The sequence below is a fragment of the Dipodomys spectabilis genome, unplaced genomic scaffold (assembly GCF_019054845.1).
Source record: "Dipodomys spectabilis isolate Male_0828 unplaced genomic scaffold, ASM1905484v1 ptg000234l, whole genome shotgun sequence".
NCBI lineage: Eukaryota > Metazoa > Chordata > Mammalia > Rodentia > Heteromyidae > Dipodomys > Dipodomys spectabilis.
In genome coordinates this window covers 7,092,043-7,115,218 of record NW_024870911.1, presented here as the reverse complement: position 1 = coordinate 7,115,218, position 23,176 = coordinate 7,092,043, and the positions used below count along the sequence as shown (strand labels likewise).

Below are 23,176 nucleotides of genomic sequence, written 5' to 3'. Positions count from 1 at the left end.
GGGTCTGGTGGTGGGGCCTGAACTCTGGACCTGAGCGCTGTCCCTCAGCTCTTCAGCTCAAGGCTAGCACTCTACCACTTGAGCCACAGTGCCACTTCCGGCTTTTTTCTTATGTGGTGCTGAGGAATCGAACCCAGGGCCTTGAGCATGCAAGGCAAGGGCTCTACCACTGAGCCACCTTCCCAGCCCCCCATAAGAAGTTTTTTAGAATATTTTTAACTTAGATCTTTCTCCTTTCCATTATTCCTAACATGGAGTAAGAAAGGAACTCACAAAAAATTCTCTTGATGCCTTTCTTTTAACTAAAGTTTTACTGGAACACAGCTATGACCATTCACTTACTGTCTACAGATGTTTTTAATACCACAACATAGCTGTTGTATATAATGATAAGATATTATGGCCTGCAATACTGCAATCAGAAATACTCACTTCCTGGTTCTTGGGGGAAAAGTGCTGACTTGGTACACAAATGAAGAGGTGGAGAACTTTTTAAAACTTTGGAACTTTAAAAGCCTCCCTCAAAATCATTCTTAATAATCTACTGTGGCCTATTAATATTGGAACAAAAGCAAAAAAAGAAAGTTATTATAAACCTTGAGGAGGACCTTTACTCCAAAGACAGAAGCATTTTATATACTGCCTTCCTCATTTTTTTATTCTATTTGTTCTACTGCCCTAATAACAGTTCTGTAAGTAGATATCCAAGTACAAAAAATTTTATATCAGCATAAAAGGAAGTCATCTTTCTAGTGAACTATATTCTCTCTCATTCCTCTACAAATCAGGAATTCTACAACTTACCGAAATAGATCCAAGTTACTATACTTCTCAAATCCAGGTTTAAAGAAGGATGCAATAAATTTCCGCAGAAATGGAAGAAGATTGTTGCCTTGATTCTATTTAAAAAAGAGTTGGGGAAATACACATCAGGTTTACAATGTTACCTAAAATATCTAAAAAGAGGAAAGAACCTTAAAAATTAGTGACTAGGTTTCCTGGTACATGAAGGAGAAGTAGACAAGTTTGAGACACACTTAGCTAACTTCTCATCTCTCAATTTCATTCAACAGATTATTAAATAATTTATTATGCAATGTCACCACATGCTCAAATTTCACCCACCACATACCTATTGAACAGATAACATGTTTAGAACTGTAGCAGGAGTTGGGGAGTAAAATATAGTTCTTGTGCTTGAGCAGTTCTTAGTGTAAAATATAAAGCATCTATAAACAAAATAACAAAGGACCATAGAAAGGTAGAAAGGTAGAGAGAGGGAAAATCTAACATAACTTGCAGAGAACATAAGGTCCAGGAAATATTTTCTGGAGGTAATTGATAAAGATATTGAAATGTAGAAATACCATATTTGAGAATCATGCGTCGCTTTTTACCTGCAAGATGAAGAATTTGCACATATGGTAAAAAATCTCTGCATTCTGAGGATTTTTTTCAAATGCAGTAAGCCATACTGCTCTGGCTTTGTCCTGCTGATTAGTTTGTAAATACAAAGCAGCAAGGGCTTCCAATAGCTGGCAGTTCATGGGACACGATTCCAACAAACATTTACAAAGCTCCATGGCAGCCTCATATCTTAAAAAGAAAAAGAATGACTAAATACTCTCCTGAAAAAGATCCATTTTAACATAAGATTAACTTTATCAATTGAATTTTACCTCTCTAGGAGCTGGTGCAGAGCAATCATGTTTCTGTAAAGTGGAAGGCAGACTTCTATTCTTTCCTCAGTGGTAAGGGTCTCATCTGTACAAGCTTTCACGGCATCTACCCCAAAATATCACAACAATATATATCAAAATTAATTACGTGAATATGTTTTATCACCCATAAGAGAATAATAGGCAAAGATGCGCTACCTTTGGCTGGATCATCTTTTTCATCTTTATAGAACTCCTGGCCTTTACCAAAAGGAACTAATTCAAATCTTCAAACTCCTAAAATTGAATCCATTATCCTCACTTTCCTGGTGAGGGCAGAACTATCCTATGAGTTCCCATATCTATTCATCAATGTATTTTCATTTATATGTCTCACCAATTATCCTAATTCCTTAAAATTCATTTAAAAAACATCATGGTTTTTACCTTTTCATTTTTCCCTGAACACTACAAAAGAGGTCTTTTACTGCTGCTTCACAGATGTCTCCCAATAACACAATCCTTATTCCTTCAAATACATCTTTCCCCTTATAAAGAGTCCTTCCCTTCAACTTGTAGCTTCTTATAGAATGGGAGACTGTTCTTTATACCATTTCCTCCCTTTCCATTGGGAGATTCCCAGATTTTTGGAGTTAAATATCATCGTTCTAAAACTGAGTTATTTGAAGTTCACTTACAAGATTTGTAGTGCACTGAACCTAAAATTCACTTTATCTACACTCACTTTATTTGATTAGCATGTCATAATATTTACTTTCCTTTTTCCCCCTCTTCTGTGGTAGGTGCTAAGGATTAAACAATACATATTAGGGAAGCACACTACAATTGAACTTATTCTTGCCTATGCTCCCAAGAGATTGCTTATACTTCTTAGCCCCATTCATAGTCTCTACTCTCCCTTTTATGCCTTCCTGCTATGCTTTTTTTGTTTTTGTTTTTTGTTTTTTTTTGTCAGGCGTGGGGTTTGAACTCTGGGCCTGGGAGCTTTCCCTGTACTCTTCAGCTCAAGGTGAGCGCTCTACCACTTGAGCGATAGCACCACTTCCAGTTTTCTAGTGGTTTATTGGAGAAAAGAGTCTCATGGAGTTTCCTGCCCAGGCTGGCTTTGAACTGTGATCCTTAGATCTCAGCCTCTTGAGTAGCTAGGATTACAGGCATGAGCCACTGGTGCCCGGCACTACTATGCTGTTAAGAATCATTCCCTCAGAAAAAATATTTCTGAGCTGTACACCAGTGGCTCATGCCTGTAATCCTAGCTACTCAGGAGACTGACATCTGAGGATCACTGTTCAAAGCCAGCCTGTGCAAAAAAGCACCTGTAAGACTCTTTTATTTTTTGCTGGTTGTGGGGCCCGAACTCAGAGCCTTGGTGCTGTCTCTGAGCTCTTTTTACTCTACAACTCTACCACTTTGAGCACTCTATCACTTTGAGACAGCACCACTTTTGGTTTTCTGGTGATTGACTGGAGAGAAAAGTCTCACAGACTTTCTTGCTTGGGCTGGCTTCAAACCACAATCCTCAGATCTCAGCCTTCTGAGTAGCTAAAATTATACGTATGAGCCATCAGCACCCAGCCCTGTGAGACTCTTATCTCCAACTAACCACTCAAAGAAACTGGTAGTGGCCATAAGTTTCCTTTCTTTTCCAGATTAGAGAGTATTTGCAAATATACAAGTTATCATGGAAATGAGACCCAAATACAAACTCTAAAATCATAGACACAGACAAACTTGAAAGTAGTTTATTGTGGTCCCATTACATGAGATCAAATATGAAATTTTTTCACTGACGGTATCATGTTGTTACTCAAAAAGTTTTGGATTTTATAGCAACTCAGAATGGTCAAACTTCAGCTTGCATTGAATTTACTGTGAGAGAACATTAAAAACTTTAAAGTACTTTGTAATATAGTATCTTCTATGTTAATAGTCCTCAAATCCATTTATCCATAATTGCCCACTCAGGAACAACTTTTTTATTTCCTTCGGCCAATAATTATTTCTACTTGATGATCTAGTATCATTTACAAATATCATTACTACTGTCCCAGTTTTACCAGCTCATTGAGTTTCTTTTATTAATATTAATTTCCTTCTCTTAAAGCTTAGAAATCATTGTAATTATTCCTTTTCATCTTCTCTGACATTGTATCTATTCCTTGCCCATCTTTTTATAAAAATTTGGTGCTCATGGTAAATAGTCTCTTTTCCAGTTTACTTTTCTTATGCATGTAGTTACATGGCCTTGCATGTTGTCAACCTTAAAGATATTATTATTATTGCTGGTAGTGGTATAGTTTATACTAAGGGAATTAAGCTTGCTAGATAGGTACTCTATTACATAAACCATACCTCCCCACCGCTTTTTTTGTTTCAGTTATCTTTCAGATAGGGTCTCTTGCTTTTTGCTCTGCCTAGACTTATAGTGTAATCCTACTACCTATGCCTACAGCTAGAATTAAGATATAAACTATCTTGTCTGTTTTTTGCTGTTGTTTAAATAGAGTATTCCCTCTTCCCTAACCTGCCCCTCTCAGGGGGTGATTAGCTGGCCTAGAAACTCTTTATCTTCCCAATCTTTGAGATTACAGGCATGAACCACCATTTCTGGTCCAATTTTTTTTTTTTTGGATCCGGCGAGGGGGCCTAAACTCTGGGCCTGGGGATTGTCCCTCAGCTCTTCAGCTCAAGGCTAGCGCTCTACCACTTGAGCCACAGCACCACTTCTGGGTTTTTTCTTTTTGCTTATGTGGTGTTGAGGAATCAAACCCAGGGCCTCGTGAATGCAAGGCAAGCGCTCTACCACTGAGCCACCTTCCCAGCCCAACCTGGTACAAATTTTATCTTCTGACTAGACTATAAAATTATTCTTGGGAAGGAATAAGCTATATACTATATATCATTAAACATAATAGTAATCAAATTAACTGACTGGTGAATAAATATATAAGCTAGTTGAAAAGGTAAGACATATCCATTTCTACCTTAATGGATGACTAAAAACAAAACTACATTTAGTTTTCTGATTCAAACAACACAAACATAATGATATTATCTACATATTTTAACAGATATCCCTTGTCATAATTGGAAAAATAAATCAGGTAATGCTATATAGTTTCTGGTTTTCTTTGTTTGGCTTTTTGGAATACTGAGGCCTTATACTCTTGCTTAAATTTTTCATTCATGGCTAGCCTGTTACCACTCAAGATACACTTCCACTTCCAGCTTTGTGTCAGTTAACTGGACATAAGAGTTTCTTGATGCTGGCCCACACTGGCTTTGAATCCTGATTCTCTGATCTCAGCCTCCTGAGTAGCCAGGATTATAGGCATAATACATCAGCAACTGTCTAGTTTCTGGTTTTTATAAATACCAATATCCATCTTAGGACTCAATCATTTTTACATACATAATAAACTTTCAAAATGCAACTTATAATACCTAATGTTACAGTTAGGAAGAATTATAATAATGAATAAACTGGTGGTATAATTTTTAACAGTTGATGTTTTAATTTATACCACTCATACTTACCTTCAAAAACTGCTAACAACAGGTCAGGATTAGTCTTTACATCTTGAACTGCTTGCCATGGCATTACAAATGGTTCCCTGTTAACAATTCTTGAAGGATTAGCATTAGATGGATCATAGAACGTTGATGGGAGACTGCTGAACTCAGTAAGATGAATGTAGGCCAGCCATGCCAAACATCGATCATTTGTTTTAAGGTATTCAGCTACTATTTCATCACTAGCCAACTTTAACGCATTCTAGTTAAAAAGATAAAAATTCAGAAATGTTTTAAAAAATGATTCCTATTCACAATGCAATTCAAATGTAAAGAATAAAACTGAAGTACTACCTAAGTGAAAATTTTGATATCAGTCATCAATTTAGTAATGAAAAATTTGAGATGTCAAATTAACATAATTATACTAATATAAAGTTGAATGCCTATTTAATAAAAGACCACATGTATTTGTATATGTTAAGTGTTTAGATATTTAAAATCTTGTACGTTTAACATAAAAAACAGTAAAACTTCACCCAAGAAAACACACCTAGAAAACCATATAAATGATTTATTATAGACTGATTTCTTTTCTCTTAAAATATCCTGACCAAACAATGTGGAAATAAAGTTATAAACTTACCCAGTGACATAACTCACTAGTAAGTGAAATAAGGACTCAAATCCAAAGTCTGTGTTCTCACTGTTAAACAATGCTACCCATAAACAACATCTCAAGCCTTTAATAAGTATTCTCTAAAACTGAGTTAAATACTATAATAAATGTTTACCTGTAAAATTGCAAGTGCACTTTGGCCTCTTCCAGTAAATATATGCAGCTGTACTCTATACAAAAGAGCCTCTAAAAGCTGAAAGGAAAGAACATCTGATGTTTCCCGCTTGGCTGCTCCCATCAGAAACTTCACCATTCTCTCACATACATAATCTTTTTCTTCAAAGGTGCTTTCTAGATGTAGAAACTGCCCAAAGGAAAAAACAGGTAAATGCACAAAAAAGGAAAGAAAAAAAAATTGCCCAAAGGCTTTCATATAATCTATGCTGTCATTTATAAGGAAGAAACTAAAACTACCAATTTTTAATTTCATTAAATGTTTCATATCATATTTTCAACTTCTGCAAAAAGGTTAACTATAACAATGTATAAGCCATTTTCTAGTACTACTGCACAACATTAAGAAGGAAAAACTGATGACAATAGTTTCATCTAAAAAGTTATCTAAATCTAATGGTTCCTGAGTTCAGTCAATAAACTTCAGATACTAATGAATACCTGTTTTATTTCATAAATGGGTTAATTATTACATTTAGCTTTAAAAAAAAAGTCTCATTATTCAGGAAAAGAGGAAAAATCAATTTTTTCACATACCAAAATTAAAGAGTACATTTATTTCCATAAGCAAAAAGAAAAATAAGACAAAAAGTGTTTCCTAGAATTCATGGCAATTTTTTTTTTTTGTTGGTCATGGGACTTGAACTCTGGGACTGAGCGCTGTCTCTCAGCTCTTCAGCTCAAGGCTAGTGCTCTACCACGTGAGCTTCAGTGCCACTTCCGGTTTTCTGGTGGTTTATTGGAGATAAGAGTTTCACAGACTTTCCTGCCCGGGCTGGCTTTGAACCGTGATCCTCAGATCTCAGAGTAGCTAGGATTACAGGCGTAAGCCACCGGCACCAGCTCTCATAGGAAATTTATCAAGTAAAAACTTTTTAAAAATCTAAATGCTTTACAAAACTACATTTAACCTTATCTAAACTAAAACTGCATAAGAATAGGTAAATAAAAATATTAATTTTTAAATTATTTTGTTAAGAATAAAGAGATTGTTAACCACAAAAGAAGAAAATCATTTCTTCCTTAAATGCTTTCTTCTTGCTTAGTCTAAATTAATCTGAGGGAGGAGTGGCTCTGAGGTTACTAGAAATTGAAGGTAAGGGGAGAGAGACAGATAAATGAAGTGGAGAGGAAGAATGCAGTCAACAATTCACTGTATATACCACAAAATTAAGAACAGTAATGGAAGGGATGGGTTGGAGGAGGAGGAGGGTGAGAATGTTGAGAGGGATGACAAAGATCAAGATGCATTGTATTCATGAACTTTTGTTAAATGGTATCTCCTTTGTACATCTACTTAAGGATAATAAAAATTTTAAGTAAAAGAAAAAGAAACTGGACTGGGAAGGTGGCTCAGTGATAGAGAGCTTGCCTTGCATGCCTGAGGTCCTGGGTTCGATTCCTCAGCACCATATACACAAAAAGAAAAGAGCCAGAAGTGGCACTGTAGCTCAAGTAGTAGAGCGCTAGCCTTGAACTGAAGAGCTGAGAGACAGCACCCAGGCCCACAGTTCAGGCCCCATGACCAGACCCAAAAAAAAAAAAGAAACAAAGAAAAGAAATCGAAAGTAAGGTATACAGCATATAATAAGCTCCATATCAATATTTAAGATGGCTCAAAGAATTATCAACACACACAATACAAACATAGTGTTATCTTTTCTACTCACAGTCCAAAAGCTTTGATAATCAGGAGCATATTCAACAGCTGTTTCACACATTTCTTGCACTTCCTCCCTGGTTCCTCTTTTTGAGAACAATCTCAGGTAATGACACCAAATTTCTGGATTGTCTTTGTTGTTTTCCAATGCTCGAGCCAAAACATTTAAAGCAGAATCCAAGGATTCTGAACATAGTCTATATATTTAAAAGCAAAGGTAAAAGCTTTATTTCTAAAAAATGTCTGAGGAGTGGAGCTGTAGCTCAGTTATTAAGTACCTGTCTAGCAAGAATAAGGGTCTAGGTTTAATCTTCAACATTGCAAATAAATAAATAAATACTTTAAAAGTGCTTTAAATCTAAATATAGCTAATTAAGTGAGTCAGTTTTGTTTTTTTTTTAACAAGTCTACTTTCTGTTAGAACTATCAATAGCCAGGATCATTATGTCAAAGAATAAAAAATTAAGATTTTTCAATCACAACTGTAGGGGGGAAAAAAAGTTCTGATTTCCCATAGATCAAATTTCTTTTAAAGTAGATATTCAGTAAGCATTTACCATATATAAAATAGAGTGTTAGAAAACTACTAAGATTATCAACTTCAAATGTTCTTTGTCCATATTCAGAAATGCCTTTTATGATTTACATTGTTTGGAAACAGGAAAAGTTAACAACTCTCTCTCTCAAGGCCAGCTATTGCTAGAAATATCAAAGCTTTCAATATAATAGTTCTTTTCAATTGTCAAAGGCTTGCTATCTCTTGGAGAAGATAATTCTCTCGCATGATCTTGTTCATAAACTAATGTATAACTCTTTTGCCCTTCACTCAGTAAATGAGTCAGAAAGGAAAATAGTATAACTTATTCTATTAGCATAGAAATAACACATATGAAGAGTCAGAAAAACAACACATTCAGATATGTATGGTGTTATAAGCTCTTTGTAGTGCTGCCTTATTGAAGATTTTATACTATTTTAAGATAGATTGATCAGGATACAACATGAAATGACTGTATTTTTAAGTCACAATGATAAAAAGATTATTTTTGGTTTATCTCCACTTTCAAAAAGTAGATGGTATTAAAGCTAGGCATGAATCCCAGCACTTGAAAGGCTGAGGAAGGAGGATCATGAGATTGAGACTAAGCATGGATGGTATAGTGAAAACTCTTATCTCCAGGGAAATAAAAAGAAATTAGAGGATACAATCTGTAACAAGAGCTATTGGTTGTGAAATAAATTACTATTTATCTTATTTGCATAATGTCAGACCTTAGAGATGACAAGCTTTAAATCTCCATTGTAAATGTACAATATTTAATCTGTTCCACTATTGTTTATCATAATTTCTGTAAGAGATTTAATTTTTAAAAAATTAATCTAGGCTGGGTACTGGTGGCTCATGCCTGTAATCCTAGCTACTCAGGAAGCTGAGACTAAGAACCACAGTTCAAAGCCAGAAGGAGGAAAGTCTGTGAAACTCCTATTTCTAATTAGACACCAGAAAACTGGAAGCGGAACTGTGCTAACCTTGAGCAAAAGAGCTCACGAACAGCACTTAGGCCCTGAGTTCAAGGCCATGACCTACAATAATAAAAAATTAATGCTTCTACTACTCTGAATTTACTATTTAACTAAAACTACATAAGAATAGGCAAATAATAATACTTAGAAATTTTTTTATGATTTTGTTAACAGTATAATGATTGTTAATTAACGAAAACAAATCACTTCTTTAAATATTTCCAAAGATTCTAAAAAGTTCAGTATAATTTGTTTCCCATACATTGAATCATAGGGAAAAAAACTAAAGATTTAATCTTAAATTTCTGTAATAGCTTCTTTTCCTTGATAGCTTTTGAACAATAAAATACTTTTGGCTTTGTCAAATGACTCCATTGACAACAGGAAGAAAACCTGATTACAATATACAAAATAAACATCAAACATAAAAATATAAATGTCAAACAGTTTTCATAACCTACCCCTCATTTTGATTCAAGTACTTGTATGCAAGCTTGAGCCAAAGTTGTACATGGGAAGGATTTTCAAGGACACTTGCTTCTAAATTAGCGATGTCATCGGTTTCATTTGTAAAATATCTAACATCATCTGGAGTGACAACAGTGTCCAAAACCGGAACTTTTATTTGGTTCTCTGGTCGGAAGGCTATAGAGAAAAATGTCATTGGCTTTTTACTTTAATCTATAGACAGAAAAACAATTGGTCTCATCTTTAGAATAATCTAGAAACCTATAGATTCTAATTCCATACAGCAAAACTAACAGCTTTAAGGAAGATCTACCATATAATCATCCAAGCCTGAACATTTACGCTACTAAAAATTACTTTAGGGGCTGGTTGCCATTGGCTTACACTTATCTGAGCTATTCTTGATCTCAGGTTGAAGCCAGCCTAGGCATTAAAAAAAATCCAAGGGACTCCACCACCAAAATAACCTACAAAAAATTGAGCTAGAGGCATGGTTCAAGTGGCAGGGCACCAGCCAAGTGAGCAAGGACGCGAAGCAGTGGCTCCATGCCCACAAAGTTAAACAAGCAAACAAATATTTCAAGCCAACAGAAATAAAGCTCTTTATTGGTAAGGTAGACACATAATCTCCCAATATTAAGGGCAAGTGATATCATCTGATAATTCATTTAATTGTAAATTAGAAGTTAAGAAATTAAAGGTGAGTTAAAATTTATAAAAATGATTTCCTCAACTACATCTAAACCAGACAAGTGTCACATTCAAGTACACGAGATATATACTGTTAACTGATTAGTAAATAACTATACATGCAAACTTAAAGAACCCAAGATATGCTTATGAGAAGGCACATTTATACATTATTATGCTCATTTGTTCATTCCTTCATTTTATGAATCTACTGAATGTCAGAAAACACAAACTCAAAGACAAAGCAAAATAAAACACTTGCCCTCAAGGAGGACACTGGCCAAGCAGTAGCTCTCAAAGGACATCAGTACTGTTAGGTTCATCACACTTTAAGTATGCTTAGAAATACATTAAGCAGTCAGTTTCAATAAGGAATGTTTTTTCTCCCATCTACTAGGCAGAGACCAAAAACACAAAACATCCCTCAATGTCAGGATAACATCTGCATCATGAATAACTGAACTGCAAACACCAAAGGTATCACGTTGCAGAAAATAAAAACCACCAATGATGTCAGGTTTCAGGCTAGTAGATTAGCAGTGTTTACAGACAAAAATGGAACATCACAATTTAACAATTCTGGATTCTAAACTAAGTAACTTCGTACCATACTTAATTGGTCCTGTAGACTGTTCCTCATCACTACTGAAGCCATTCTCTGAAATGGGTTTCCTCCAAAACCTTGGCTTCCATTTCCTTTTATCTTTGTAGGTTGTAAATGGAGGTGCTACAGTGAACAGGAGAAAACTGTTAATTGATAGAACTAGTTTTGTTTTGAGGACTAATAAAAAAATACTTGAAAAATACTACATTTAAGACAAAAACAACGTTTTTATATGAAGAAGACTCTGTCTAAATATCCATATATATCATTACATAAAAAGTTAAACATATAAACTGGGCACCACTAGTTCACACAAGTCACCTTAGCTACTAAGGAAGCTGAGGTCTGAGAATCACAGTTCAAAGACAGCCAGGACACCAAAGTCCTTAAGACTCTTATCTCCAATTCACCACAAAAAGGCCAAAAGTGAAGCTGTACCTCAGGTGGTAGAACACTAGCCTTGACCAAAAAGCCCAGGGATAGTGCCCAGACCCTGAGTTCAAGCCCCAGGACTGACACAAAAAAACAAAAAAACAAAAACCAAAAAAAAAAAAAAAAAAGAAAAAGAAAAAAAAGTTAAACAGACTATCAATCAAGGTAAGAGACTATATTCAATAAGAAAAAGAGGAAAATTTTTTTAAAAGGTGAATAATATGTTAAAACATTTTAAGTATATATGAGGACAGCATAGAGAAGTCAACAAAAGCTGATAATAAATACAGGGATGGCAAGAAAGAGAAATAGACTGTGGTACGTAGGGACTAGCTAGAGATAGGTGTGTATATGGAGGGGGAGGAAGATAAAGAAAACTGAATATTGGGCTGGGAAGGTGGCTCAGTGGTAGAGCACTTGCCTTGCAGGCATGAGGCCCTGGGTTCGATTCCTCAGCACCACATAATCAAAAAGAAAAAAGCCGGAAGTGGCGCTGTGGCTCAAGTTGTAGAGTGCTAGCCTTGAGCTGAAGAGCTGAGGGACAGCGCTCAGGCCCAGAGTTCAAGCCCCATGACCGGACCCAAAAAAAAAAAAAAACAACTGAATATTGTCAAAATAGACAATTTGCAACTATGTAAACAGAACAAGGAAATCTGGTGGGGATGTTATTTCTTAGAGGGAAGGATGCAAGGAGTGGATAGAGGGGATAAAATTGATTAAAATATGTGGAAATCCCCCTTTCCATATAATTGACTTAAGCTAATACATTTAAAAAAAATACTATCTAAAGGTTTGCTGTCATACAGAAACTAAAAGGTCTTTTTGTGTGTCTGTGTGTGTGTGTTCGTGGGGCTTGAACTCTGGGCCTGGGCACTGTCCCTCACCAATTCAGCTCAAGGCTAGCACTCTACTACTTGAGTCACAGCACCACTTCCAGTTTCCTGAGTGGTTTATTGGAAAGTCTCAGACTTTCCTGCCCCGGCTGGCTTTGAACAGAGATCCTCAGATCTCAGCCTCTTGAATAGCTAGGATTACAGGTGTGAGCCACCAAACACCCAGCTTAAAAGGTCTTTTTTAAGACACACACTCACACATACACACACATGCACACGCACGCACACGCACGCACACACATACACACACATACATATACTTACTATGACCTTTACTTTCATTGATATTGCTAACAAGGAGAACAGCCATCTGGTCCATTGACATTCGATCTTTGTTTACTCCAAAAAGTTTCTCAACATATTTTTCTAAAATAAAAGCAGTATCTTCATTTTTTAAAAAGCCAATAGCAAGGCCTACATTATCTTAACTACTATGGCAAATCCTTTCTATCACATCATACAACAAACCTAAATTGGAAGACACTAGAATAAAGTAAATAATTAAGTAAAAGTTGAAGTCCTAAACTAAGAATGACAAAATAGAATCATTATCATCATTCAGGGACTGTAATCTCTCTGGATTGTAGTAATAGTAAATTTAGTAAATATTAACTACTTCCAAAAAAATTGTTTCAGATGTATTATTTGCAACTGAAATCTGGGGAAAAGCTTAACAATTCATTCTTACAATATCTGATAGTAATCTACAGTTTGCACATCAAAGTTTATAAAGCCCTTTCTATTCATTACTGAATTTGAGGATGATTAAGTGGGGGAGAAGGGAAGATGGACTAAACTTAGGGGGTACACTTTACACATCTATGGAACTGTTACAATGAAATCCCCTGAACTACTATGTTTGTTTTTTTAATTAGAAAAGTACAGCCATATTAACTTCCAGCCCTCCTGTTTTTGAAAGCTAAATAACAGAGGTTCATGTTTAAATCATCAGTTAAAATGTCTTCACAAATAGACTGTTTTCTAAATAAACTACTTAGGTGAGACAGATTTGTCCAAAGAACTTTCTGAATTGATGGAAATGTTTTAAACCTCTGCTTTCATACTGGTAAGCGCTTGCCACGCCTAGCTTCTAAACACACAAAATGTATCTAGTGAGATTAGTAAATTTAAATTTAAAGAGCAATGTGTGGTCAGTGATTACTATATTTGACATAACAGATCCAGGTAAAAATGTCATAGGTGAATATATTTAATTATAAAAAAATGTCATCAATAACTGCATGTTCATTTTTTTAATCATCTAAATTCTCACTTTTCACTTAGAGGAGAACAGAAAGTTTTTAAAAACCTGCTGCAGAAGCAATTTCTTCATCTGTGCTTGTCTCTGAACAACCAATCAGAGACAGATTATATGACAGAATGTCCTGGAATAGTTGTTTTCGGCTAAGTGTATAGTCTTGTATATGCTGCCTAAAATAAAATGACAACACAAAAAAGATAATGATGTACATATTAAAAATAAGCAACCAAGATGTTCTTTTAAATTATATTCATAAATAAATATTACTCACCACTGACAATCATCATCATTACATGTTCCTGTTAAGTCAAAACGGCAGAAACACTGATCTGGTTCAATCATATTACTATAAGACACTGAGCTTAGGGGAAGTTTTTCCTTGGTCCGATAATATGGACTAAATCTAAAAAAAGAATGGACAGACACATTAAGCTCCATAATCATTGTTCAGGAAAAAAAAAATTTCTTTAATTTTCCTTTTTCAGTTAAAACTTTAAGCTATTTACCTATATACCCAAATTACTTCTAGAAACACATGGAATATTAAATGATAGGAATAAGCTATATTGGGAAGAGATCTGAAATAGAAACCTGGTGGCAGGCACATGTCAGTAATTCTAACACTCATAAGTTGAAGAAGGCGGCTCACAGTTTTTAGGCTGGCCATTGAGACTATTTCAAACAAACAAAAAAGATTTTTTTTTTAAAGCCATATTCTAAAAGTAGTGTTGTTTTTACCACATGATGTTAATATTGGTACTTTTGGGTATACATTCTAGGTGACATGAAAATGAACTAGGAAAAAGTTACATACTATCTAGTTAATGATTTATCATTTCTTTCATGAAATAGTCTTGCAACTTCTAGCATTCTGAAAAAATTGCAGGACAAGACAACTCTGTACAACCATCTAATTGAAGGCATGTTAATGTGCTCTGCATACCAAAAATAAAATTAACTCAAAATTTAAATACTCCATTTATTTTTTCCTAAAATCTCTATCAGAAATCTATAACTCACTCTGTCAGCAGCATAGGATAAAAATTGACAAGCCTAAGAGCAAGCTACACATTACTTCCTGATATGGTTTCAGTACAGTAACAAGATACCAAGTGGCCATGATTCAATTGCTTTTTCTCACTCTCATCAAATATTCAAAGTAAAACATTAAAAAGTAAAGAGAGACAGGTAACAATGACTAACACCTATAATAATCCTAGCTAATCAGGAAGCTAAGATCCTGGAAGATCACAACTCAAGGCCAGCCACAGTAGAAAAGTTTACTAGCCTCCATCTCCAAAATAACAAGTAAAAAGTAGCGTAGAGGCATGAGGCAAGTAGTAGAGCATGCATGAAGCACTGAGCTCAAACCCTACCACTGCCAAAAAAGAAGAACAAGTAATCTGAAAATCAAACCATTTGAATCTTTCTTTTATACCTGTAGGACTTAAAAACTAGAAGAGGGCTATGATAGGGTCTAAAAGGACATGGTTTCACTTCTGTTGTTTTACTCTGTGCTGTGACAAAATCCACATCCACAGAAATCTCCTATAAAACAAAAAACAAAAACATAATCATTCCATAAGGCAAAAAAGGCTTAAGTAAATTCTAGAAATTGAAAAAACTGTAAAAATGTGTACTTACTTGACCATGTAAAATCTTTTCTGTAGTGCCTGAGGTGGTTTTTAAAATCAACTGTTTTAAGCTGTCAGCTTTTGAATACAACTTTTGCAGCTCACCAATTTTTAACCCTAGAAAAAGTTCTGGCTTTTCTACAGTACTTTTACTAAGTTTGTTTATGCACTCTTTGTTTGGTGTATCAGTGTGCTTAAGATTAGGCTTAGTAAAAGCATTAGATTCTAAGAAGGATCTTCTTCGTTCTCTGTTTGAACCAGACAAAATTTCATCATCAGCATCATTTTCTTCTGTGTCTAGGGTTAATTTATCTTGAGTCAGATCGTGAAGAGAGGGTTGAGGTAAAGAAAATTCAGGTTCTTCTTCCACAACTGGAGGAATATTTTGTTGTTCCTTTGCTTTAAGGGCTCGTGCTTCTTTCAATTTTTGAATTTTCAGGGCATATTCATATTCAAGCTTTTGTAATCGTCTTTTTTCCATAGCAATTAGTTCTGCTGAATGCTTTCTTGGACTTGATATTGGGGAATTATCCAGTCTCATCACTTTGTTTGGCTAGGAAAGAAAAACATACTTTAAAAACTTTGATTTCACCAACAGTTTTTAAGTAAAATAACTGCTATTCCTATAATTAATACAATGCCAACATTACAAAACTTAAGAATGATGGAAAAAGGGGCTGGGAAGATGGCTCAGTGGTAAGGCACTTGCCTTCCATGCATGAGGCCCTGGGTTCAATTCCCCAGCACCACATAAGAAAAAAGGCCAGAAGTGGCGCTATAGCTCAAGTGGTAGAGCGCTAGCCTTGAGCTGAAGAGCTGAGGGACGACCGGACCCAAAAAAAAAAAAAAAAAAAGAATGATGGAAAAGGTGATACTGAAATCCATGTGTTGTATTTATAATCTGATTTGTGGAATTGAAACCATTTTGTACAAATACTTAAATACATATAAAATTAAAAAACAAAACTAAATTATTAAGTAGATTGAAACAGAATTTAACATAAATCTCTAATAGTTTTTACTATTGGCCTATAAAAAGCTACAGTGGAGACAAAATTAGAGTAAGCACCCAAAAATGGGTATGTCACTTAAAAACAAAGCTTTATTCTTAATTTTCTTTGAATTTGCAAGAAAAAAGGTTTTAGTCACATTATATAATCTCTCAGCCTCAGAAATAGCATACCTCTTCATTCCAAAAATATTTCTACAAAAAACTTACACCAAGGCGCTCTTGTTCAAGTTTACGTTTTCCTATTTCCTTACTAGCTACTGCCTTTGCTCGAGCAAGCTCTTCTCCATATTTCAGAGTCAAAGCTTTCTTTACTGTAACACGTTGTTGAACTTTGTGAATCTGAAAAACATAAATTCAAAATTCAGAAGATCTAAATGAAAACTATAAGGTAGGAAATTTTTTTTCGCACACATAGAGCTTTAAGGGTAAATCAATTGAAAATAAAAATATTCCATTGTATCTTACTGAAAAACTATAGGTTATACATATTTTGATGGCTTTTCTTATGCGTTTTATTTTTATCTTACAAAAAATTTAGACTATAAAAATTTGTAGTAGACATAAAACTACCGTATTTTTTAAAAAGAAAAAGAAAAATTACTTGTTCCTGAAGTTTCTTCAAAAACATTCTGTTAACACTGAGGATTTTCTCAGTTGCTTGAAGTTGTTCTGTAAGTTTTGTAATTTTTGTTTCAGCATTTCGAACAGATTCTTTCTTCTTCGCTTCTTGCTGTACTAGATTCTTCAAAACTGATTCATCTTTTATCAAAAGAATCCTAAGTGGGAAATAATAAAATTCTTATTAATGTTTTCTAAACTAACAGACTAACATCTTCAGAATAAAACATTTTCATAATCGTGCACTTAAGAAATTATTATCTATATAATGGAAGTGAAAAATTAAAAGGACGATTTTTGTTGTTAATCAAACAGGTTTTCAAATAACAGTTTTTCATTTTATGTTGGTCTAATCTTTAAAAAAAAAAATCACTGGAGCTTAAGTTAATGGGAATTACAGTAAAAAAAAAAATTATAATAATTGCCAGTTAACTGAATCTGATCCTACATGGACCCCGAATGAGGAATGATAAAGTTGCTATGTTCAAGTTTAATTCATAATACTCTCAATATATAAACATCTAATAGTATTTGATTTAACTTACATTTAACTCAGTCTATCCAAAATAGACAGACAGTAAAACCAGTTCTAATTTTTAAATGGATATACTAAAGTTCAGAACTGAGAATTCCAAACAAAACAAAAAGACAAATTTATGGATATGAATAATCATCAGTAACAAATAATAATAATAAATAATACCAATAATAAAAATGAAGCATCACCATGAAAATATGCCAGATTCAACAGTCTCAAAGACTAATAATAGAATCATAAAGATAAACTGTATGATAGAATGAGGTGAGAGTTACAAGAAGTTTTAAAAATACTTTTTGAATTAGCAGCTTTTTTCTTTTAGTAGTACATGAAATGATGCAACTAAATCTTAGCTGCAATATTAATAAAATATAGTATTTGGCATAATTATCAACACTGATTAATTTGTAAGCTTCTAAAATGTATTTCATGGGGCTGGGAAGATGGCTCAGTGGTAGAGCGCTTGCCTTGCATGCCTGAGGCCCTGGGTTCGATTCCTCAGCACCACATAAGCAAAAAGAAAAAAGCCGGAAGTGGTGCTGTGGCTCAAGTGGTAGAGCGCTAGCCTTGAGCTGAAGAGCTGAGGAACAGCGCCCAAGCCCAGAGTTCAGGCCCCACGACCGGACCCAAAAAAATATAAAAAATAAAAAAATAAAATACATTTCATTTTGTTCATAACACTTAACATTTAATTTCTTCTTTAAAAATGAAAATCAGAACATACACGTATATATAATTAAGACTTTACAATTACTGCTTTCTTGATATATCTGTTATCCTATAATAAAAGAAATCCTAAGTTACATTCTTTTTCATTCTTTTGATAAAAATTACCAAGGTGTCTTGTGTCAGAATGAAGTTGTAAAAACACCTATTGCTTTCCCTAAGTTAAGTACAGATGAATAAACTTTTAGAACTTATTTTAAAAATCATCAAACTATTAGAATACTAATAATATTTTTCAGTAGTAAGAGTTAATTCATGCTGGGTGTCGATAGCTCACACCTGTAATCCTAGCTACTCAGGAGGCTGAGATCTGAGGAGAGTGGTTCAAAGCCAGCCCGGGCAGGAGAGTCTGTGAGCCTCTTATTTCTAATAAACCACCAGAAAACCAGAAGTGGTTTTGTGGCTCAAGTGGTAAAGCACTACCCTTGTGCCTGGCTTGGCACAAAATTTTTAAAAAAAGGAAAAAAAAAATCTTTAAAGAAAAAAGAAAAAAAAAAAAAGCTTTTAAAGGAAATTCCAAGAAGATGTCTGTATTAGTTTATAGCAATGGATAGCCATGTATTAAGCTAAAGTGCAAAAGTTTCCTTTGAGGGCTTGATATTTTTACTTAAAACATTAATTCTACTACTTTATAAAAATGTATAATCCAACAAAATGAAAGCTTGCTATAGTTCTATCCAGTGTATGAACTTGTATTATTTGTATATATTAATAAAATATATCCTAATATAGGAACAATTAGATACAGGACATATTTAATCAGATGAAGCTGACCTGTGTTTTTTAAGTTTCGCTTCAGCATCTGCAACCTGCTTAGTAACCATTGCTATTCTGCCAATCCCATCAAGTTCCACATCAGAGTTTGCTGGGGATGATGAATTTGTCTTCAGCTGATCTGATTTAACCAAACGCTGTTTCTCACGACTAAAATAAGAGATAGATGCATTACAACAAAGAATAATTGAAACAGTTTTCTCTATATATTCTATTTTATAAAATATATTAACCATATTGACTAGAGCAATAACTGATATAACTAAGTTAGTTAGAAAAGCTAACAGTCCAGTTCTTAAGTGCTTTTATTTTTTCCCAAGCTAGTTCTCTAGATCAGTGCCCACTGTAGTCCACAGAGATTAACATTCTATGTGAGGGCTCCTCCTCTGACATGTTATAAAAACATGAATTCTTTATCTAGGATAAAATTACCACCATTCACTCATCCACTAATGATAATTACTTTTATATAGACAAAACAATGTTTGGTAAAAACACCTACTTCTAAAGTAAATTACATTAAATGTCACTTACTTGGCAATCTCTTCCTTTAATAATCTATATTCAATCTTCTTTTCTTCAGGTAACGCTTCAGGTGTACGCAAGGGATCATTTTCTTTTTCAGATTTTGGAGGTACTTTGGGTTTTGAAGCTTGCTAAAAAATATTTGAAAGTAACCAGATTAACAGCTTTAAAAAGTCAACACTAGGATTTTTATTTTACATTATGATCCAATGTATACTAATAATTGAGTAACTTCACCATTCCTATTTTTCTTATAACAAGACTGGCTATTAGCTACCTAATTAATTATAAAATTCACTGAATAGTCAAGACATATTGTTTAAAAATCACTGAAATAAATCATGTAAGCAATAATTACACAAAAGATATATATTTGTACTTAAATCTTATGTCTTAATAAAAACTTTTTAAACATAATACAGTTCCAAACAACCCTACCTACAGCTACATAACTTATACACAGGAGAATAAAGACATCCATTTTATTATTCTGAAGACACTAGTTACTTGAAAACACATATAAAGGGAATTTCTAACAGTAAAAAAATGCATCTAAATGTATACATATTTCATTGCATATAGTACTAAATTTTTCCCCACAAATCTCTATTATAAAAGTCTAACTCAAATGGAGGAAGGGTGAGCAAACGTAGACGTTATAATCAACGAACATTCTGTAAAAAAAAAAAAGCTATCCAAGTTGAGGACAAAGATGGGGGAGAAGCGGGAAGGGGAAAACAAGGAAAGAGGTGATACTGATCAAAAAAGCTTTATACACATGATCTGACTTATGGAAGTGGGCTCAGTGGTACAGTGCTTGCCTTGCATGCATGAGGCCCTGGGTTCGATTCCTCAGCACCAAATATGCAGAAAAAAGACGGAAGTGGTGCTGTGGCTCAAGTGGTAGGGTGCTGGCTATGAGCTGAAGAGCTGAGGGACAACACCCAGGCCCAGAGTTCAGCCCCCACGACCGTCAAAAAAAATAAAAAAAGGTCTCTAATTCAATTAGGTGTGATGTTAGTGTTGGTACAGTCTGAAATCCCAGCACCTTGGAGGTAGAAGATAAAGCGTGGACTATAAAATGAGACCCTGTCTTACAAAGAAAAACAACCTACTAACTCTAGTATCTACTTCTCAGGAAAAAAAATAAACTTTAATGATTGTCAACAGGTCACTTTCATTATGGAAATTACCTCAGCAGTTCGTCTTGCTTCTTTAATCATGGACTCTAATCCACCAAAAACACTATTTGTAGACTTGGAAGCCTCTCCATCGGATTCACTGTCATCTGAATCATTTAGTGTTACAACAACTGATTTATGTTTTGGAAGCTGTAAGAAGAATATGTTTGTTAGTAAAGGTAACAAAATAGACAATATGCCTATTCTTTTCATGGTTCTACAACAATCAGGTATGTGCCCTTAGGCAAGTTATGTTCTTATTATGTCCCAGTATGCCGGTATAGATTACAAACAAACATAGAAGAGCATTCTATATCCTTAAAATCTTTCCAGATATTACCATGATCACCTTCCTCATTAATTTCACTTTGTCTTCATATGAATTGATATTAACTTTATATACTGAAGAAAAAAACTAGCCTGAGTAATTCTACATAATAATCAACAAAACTTCAAAACATTGCAGTTTTTATGGTTACACCACCATGTATAAATAAGCTGTTAGTTTATCTAACAAAGACAAGATTTCAATTTAACTCTGCTCTATTTTTCTTTAAAAACCATAAGTTATCACTCTAAACTCTTCAATAATAACCACCAATTCTTCTACTATAGTACAGACAATGGTTGAAAGTATGAACAAGCTATAAAACAACGAGAGAAATAAAAAATATAACATTTGTTAATATTGGCCAGAAAAATAGCAAATCTGAATGGACCAATTCCTGTTTAAAAAACAAACAAACAAAAAAAAAAAAGCTAAGGAAATGGGAAGAAAATTTCTCCAAACACTACTGCCAAATTCTACCAGTTTTCAAGTGAAGATACTGCTTTTTTTTAAATAAATTTAAACTTCTACATTTTTATTTCTATATAAATGTATCTGTTTACACAAACTTCAAGGTGCAGAACAAGACAGGAATACTTCACAAAAATCTTCCATAAGCTTTTAAAATACAAGAGTACTAAATTTTGTATTTGTTTTTACCGAGATTACAGTTCGTGGAAGACGAGGTCCTCTGTGAAACTTTGGATTCTGTATCCGAGGTTGAGATACTGTATTAATACTGACTATGGATAGATTGCTTCTTGGCACAGGCTGTGAACTGTTCAGAACTGGAGGTGAAGGTGGGTCACTATTACTGGATGTTTCCTAAATAAAGAAAAGATAGATATAAACCATTTTCAAATGAAATTTTGTCATTTTTTAAAAATCTTGAGCAAATCCATTTTAGACTTAGCCTTAATTTGCTGAAATGATCAATACATCCCAAATACCCAGATTAAAGTAGTAGCCTAAAACAGCTCAAGAGCACCACCTAGAGGGCCATGCACCTAAATTACCTCTGGCTTAAAAGCTCTTTTACTTGCTAGAGATTTAAGTAGTTCTTCTCGAAGAAGCATTTCTTCTTCCTCTTCTTCATCTGCAAAAGGTGGTTTTGGAGGCTGCTCTGGATCTTCAGGTGGGAGGGGTGGCAAAGGTGGTAGAGGAGGTAGAGGATCTAGAGAACTACATAAGCCTTCCACATAAGGTTGGCTCAAAGGTGGTATCGACTATATTTAAAAAAGAAATAATAATTAAAAATGTAAATTTTTCAACTCCAAATGTTTATCTCTGAAACAATACTAAATTAGAGAAAAGTAAACTTTAGATTGTTATTCTACTTGTAAGTATACTGAACTAAGAATACATCAAAATTAAACTAGAATTCAGTATTTAACTATGAAATGTTACTTTTGGAAGAGGAAAAAAAACTTTAAAATTTATGAACTTCAAGATAGTTGCATAAACTTGGGTGCTCCGTTCTTATGTACATTTAACATTCCAAAAGAAACAAATTCTATGGTCATTCCTCAATATGAAGGAATTTTAGATTGTTTTATAGATTCAATTATTAAAATAAACATCTAAGGAGAAGCTGAAATAGTTCTAGAATATCTTAAATGTAAAGTAGAAAACCACTACTACCTTAAATCCTTACAAAATGACTTCTTGGAGATTATCTCTAAAGGAAACCAACTTTACACAAATCTTTTGAGTTAGGATATGCGTTTGCTCTCCAAAAAGTTTTGTTTTCCAGAATTTTCCTTGGCATTTTAGCTATTTCAGTGCTCATTTTCCAAAAGAAATAAAGAAAACCTATCATTTTCTCCTTTACTCTCTGCTCTAATATTCCCCCTTCCTAAAGCTGACTATGAAGACTAGAGCATCTACCTAGGAAATATTAAATAGAAAGGTAGCTGGGCGCTGGTGGCTCACGCCTGTAATCCTAGCTACACAGGAAGCTGAGATCTAAGGATTGCAGTTCAAAGCCAGCTCAGGCAGGACATGTGACTCTTATTGCCAGCAAACTACTCAGAAAAGGCCCCAAATGGCACTGTGGCACAAGTGGTAGAGCATTAGCCTTGAACAAAGAAGCTCAGGGACAGTACCCAGGCCCAGAGTTCAAGCCCCAGGAATAGGGGAAAAAAATTTCTACCAAATGAGCATCTTAGCAGTAAATAATCAGCTGTTTATAACATACTTCCAGCAATTTCTTCTATTAAGTAGTTCTTTTTTATTGTGATTAAGTGATTACCTATATTTCCAA

The 23,176-nt window shown here is 34.3% G+C and overlaps 1 protein-coding gene across 1 annotated transcript in view; it reads right to left on the bottom strand.

The window, feature by feature from the left end:
• The window catches only part of Zfc3h1 (zinc finger C3H1-type containing), a 58,550-nt gene that overhangs the window by 9,322 nt on the left and 26,052 nt on the right, over positions 1-23,176 (bottom strand). The window contains exons 8-27 of the mRNA XM_042698628.1: positions 21,930-22,139; positions 21,574-21,738; positions 20,598-20,735; positions 19,414-19,535; positions 18,880-19,029; positions 16,825-16,999; positions 16,431-16,562; positions 15,222-15,764; positions 15,016-15,125; positions 13,849-13,980; positions 13,626-13,747; positions 12,581-12,682; positions 10,995-11,114; positions 9,691-9,874; positions 7,716-7,902; positions 5,987-6,175; positions 5,217-5,454; positions 1,680-1,785; positions 1,398-1,596; positions 805-899 (exon numbers count right to left, since the gene is read on the bottom strand). Coding sequence (XP_042554562.1) covers positions 805-899; positions 1,398-1,596; positions 1,680-1,785; positions 5,217-5,454; positions 5,987-6,175; positions 7,716-7,902; positions 9,691-9,874; positions 10,995-11,114; positions 12,581-12,682; positions 13,626-13,747; positions 13,849-13,980; positions 15,016-15,125; positions 15,222-15,764; positions 16,431-16,562; positions 16,825-16,999; positions 18,880-19,029; positions 19,414-19,535; positions 20,598-20,735; positions 21,574-21,738; positions 21,930-22,139 — 3,419 coding nt within the window. The remainder of the gene's footprint in view (positions 1-804; positions 900-1,397; positions 1,597-1,679; positions 1,786-5,216; positions 5,455-5,986; positions 6,176-7,715; positions 7,903-9,690; positions 9,875-10,994; positions 11,115-12,580; positions 12,683-13,625; positions 13,748-13,848; positions 13,981-15,015; positions 15,126-15,221; positions 15,765-16,430; positions 16,563-16,824; positions 17,000-18,879; positions 19,030-19,413; positions 19,536-20,597; positions 20,736-21,573; positions 21,739-21,929; positions 22,140-23,176) is intronic.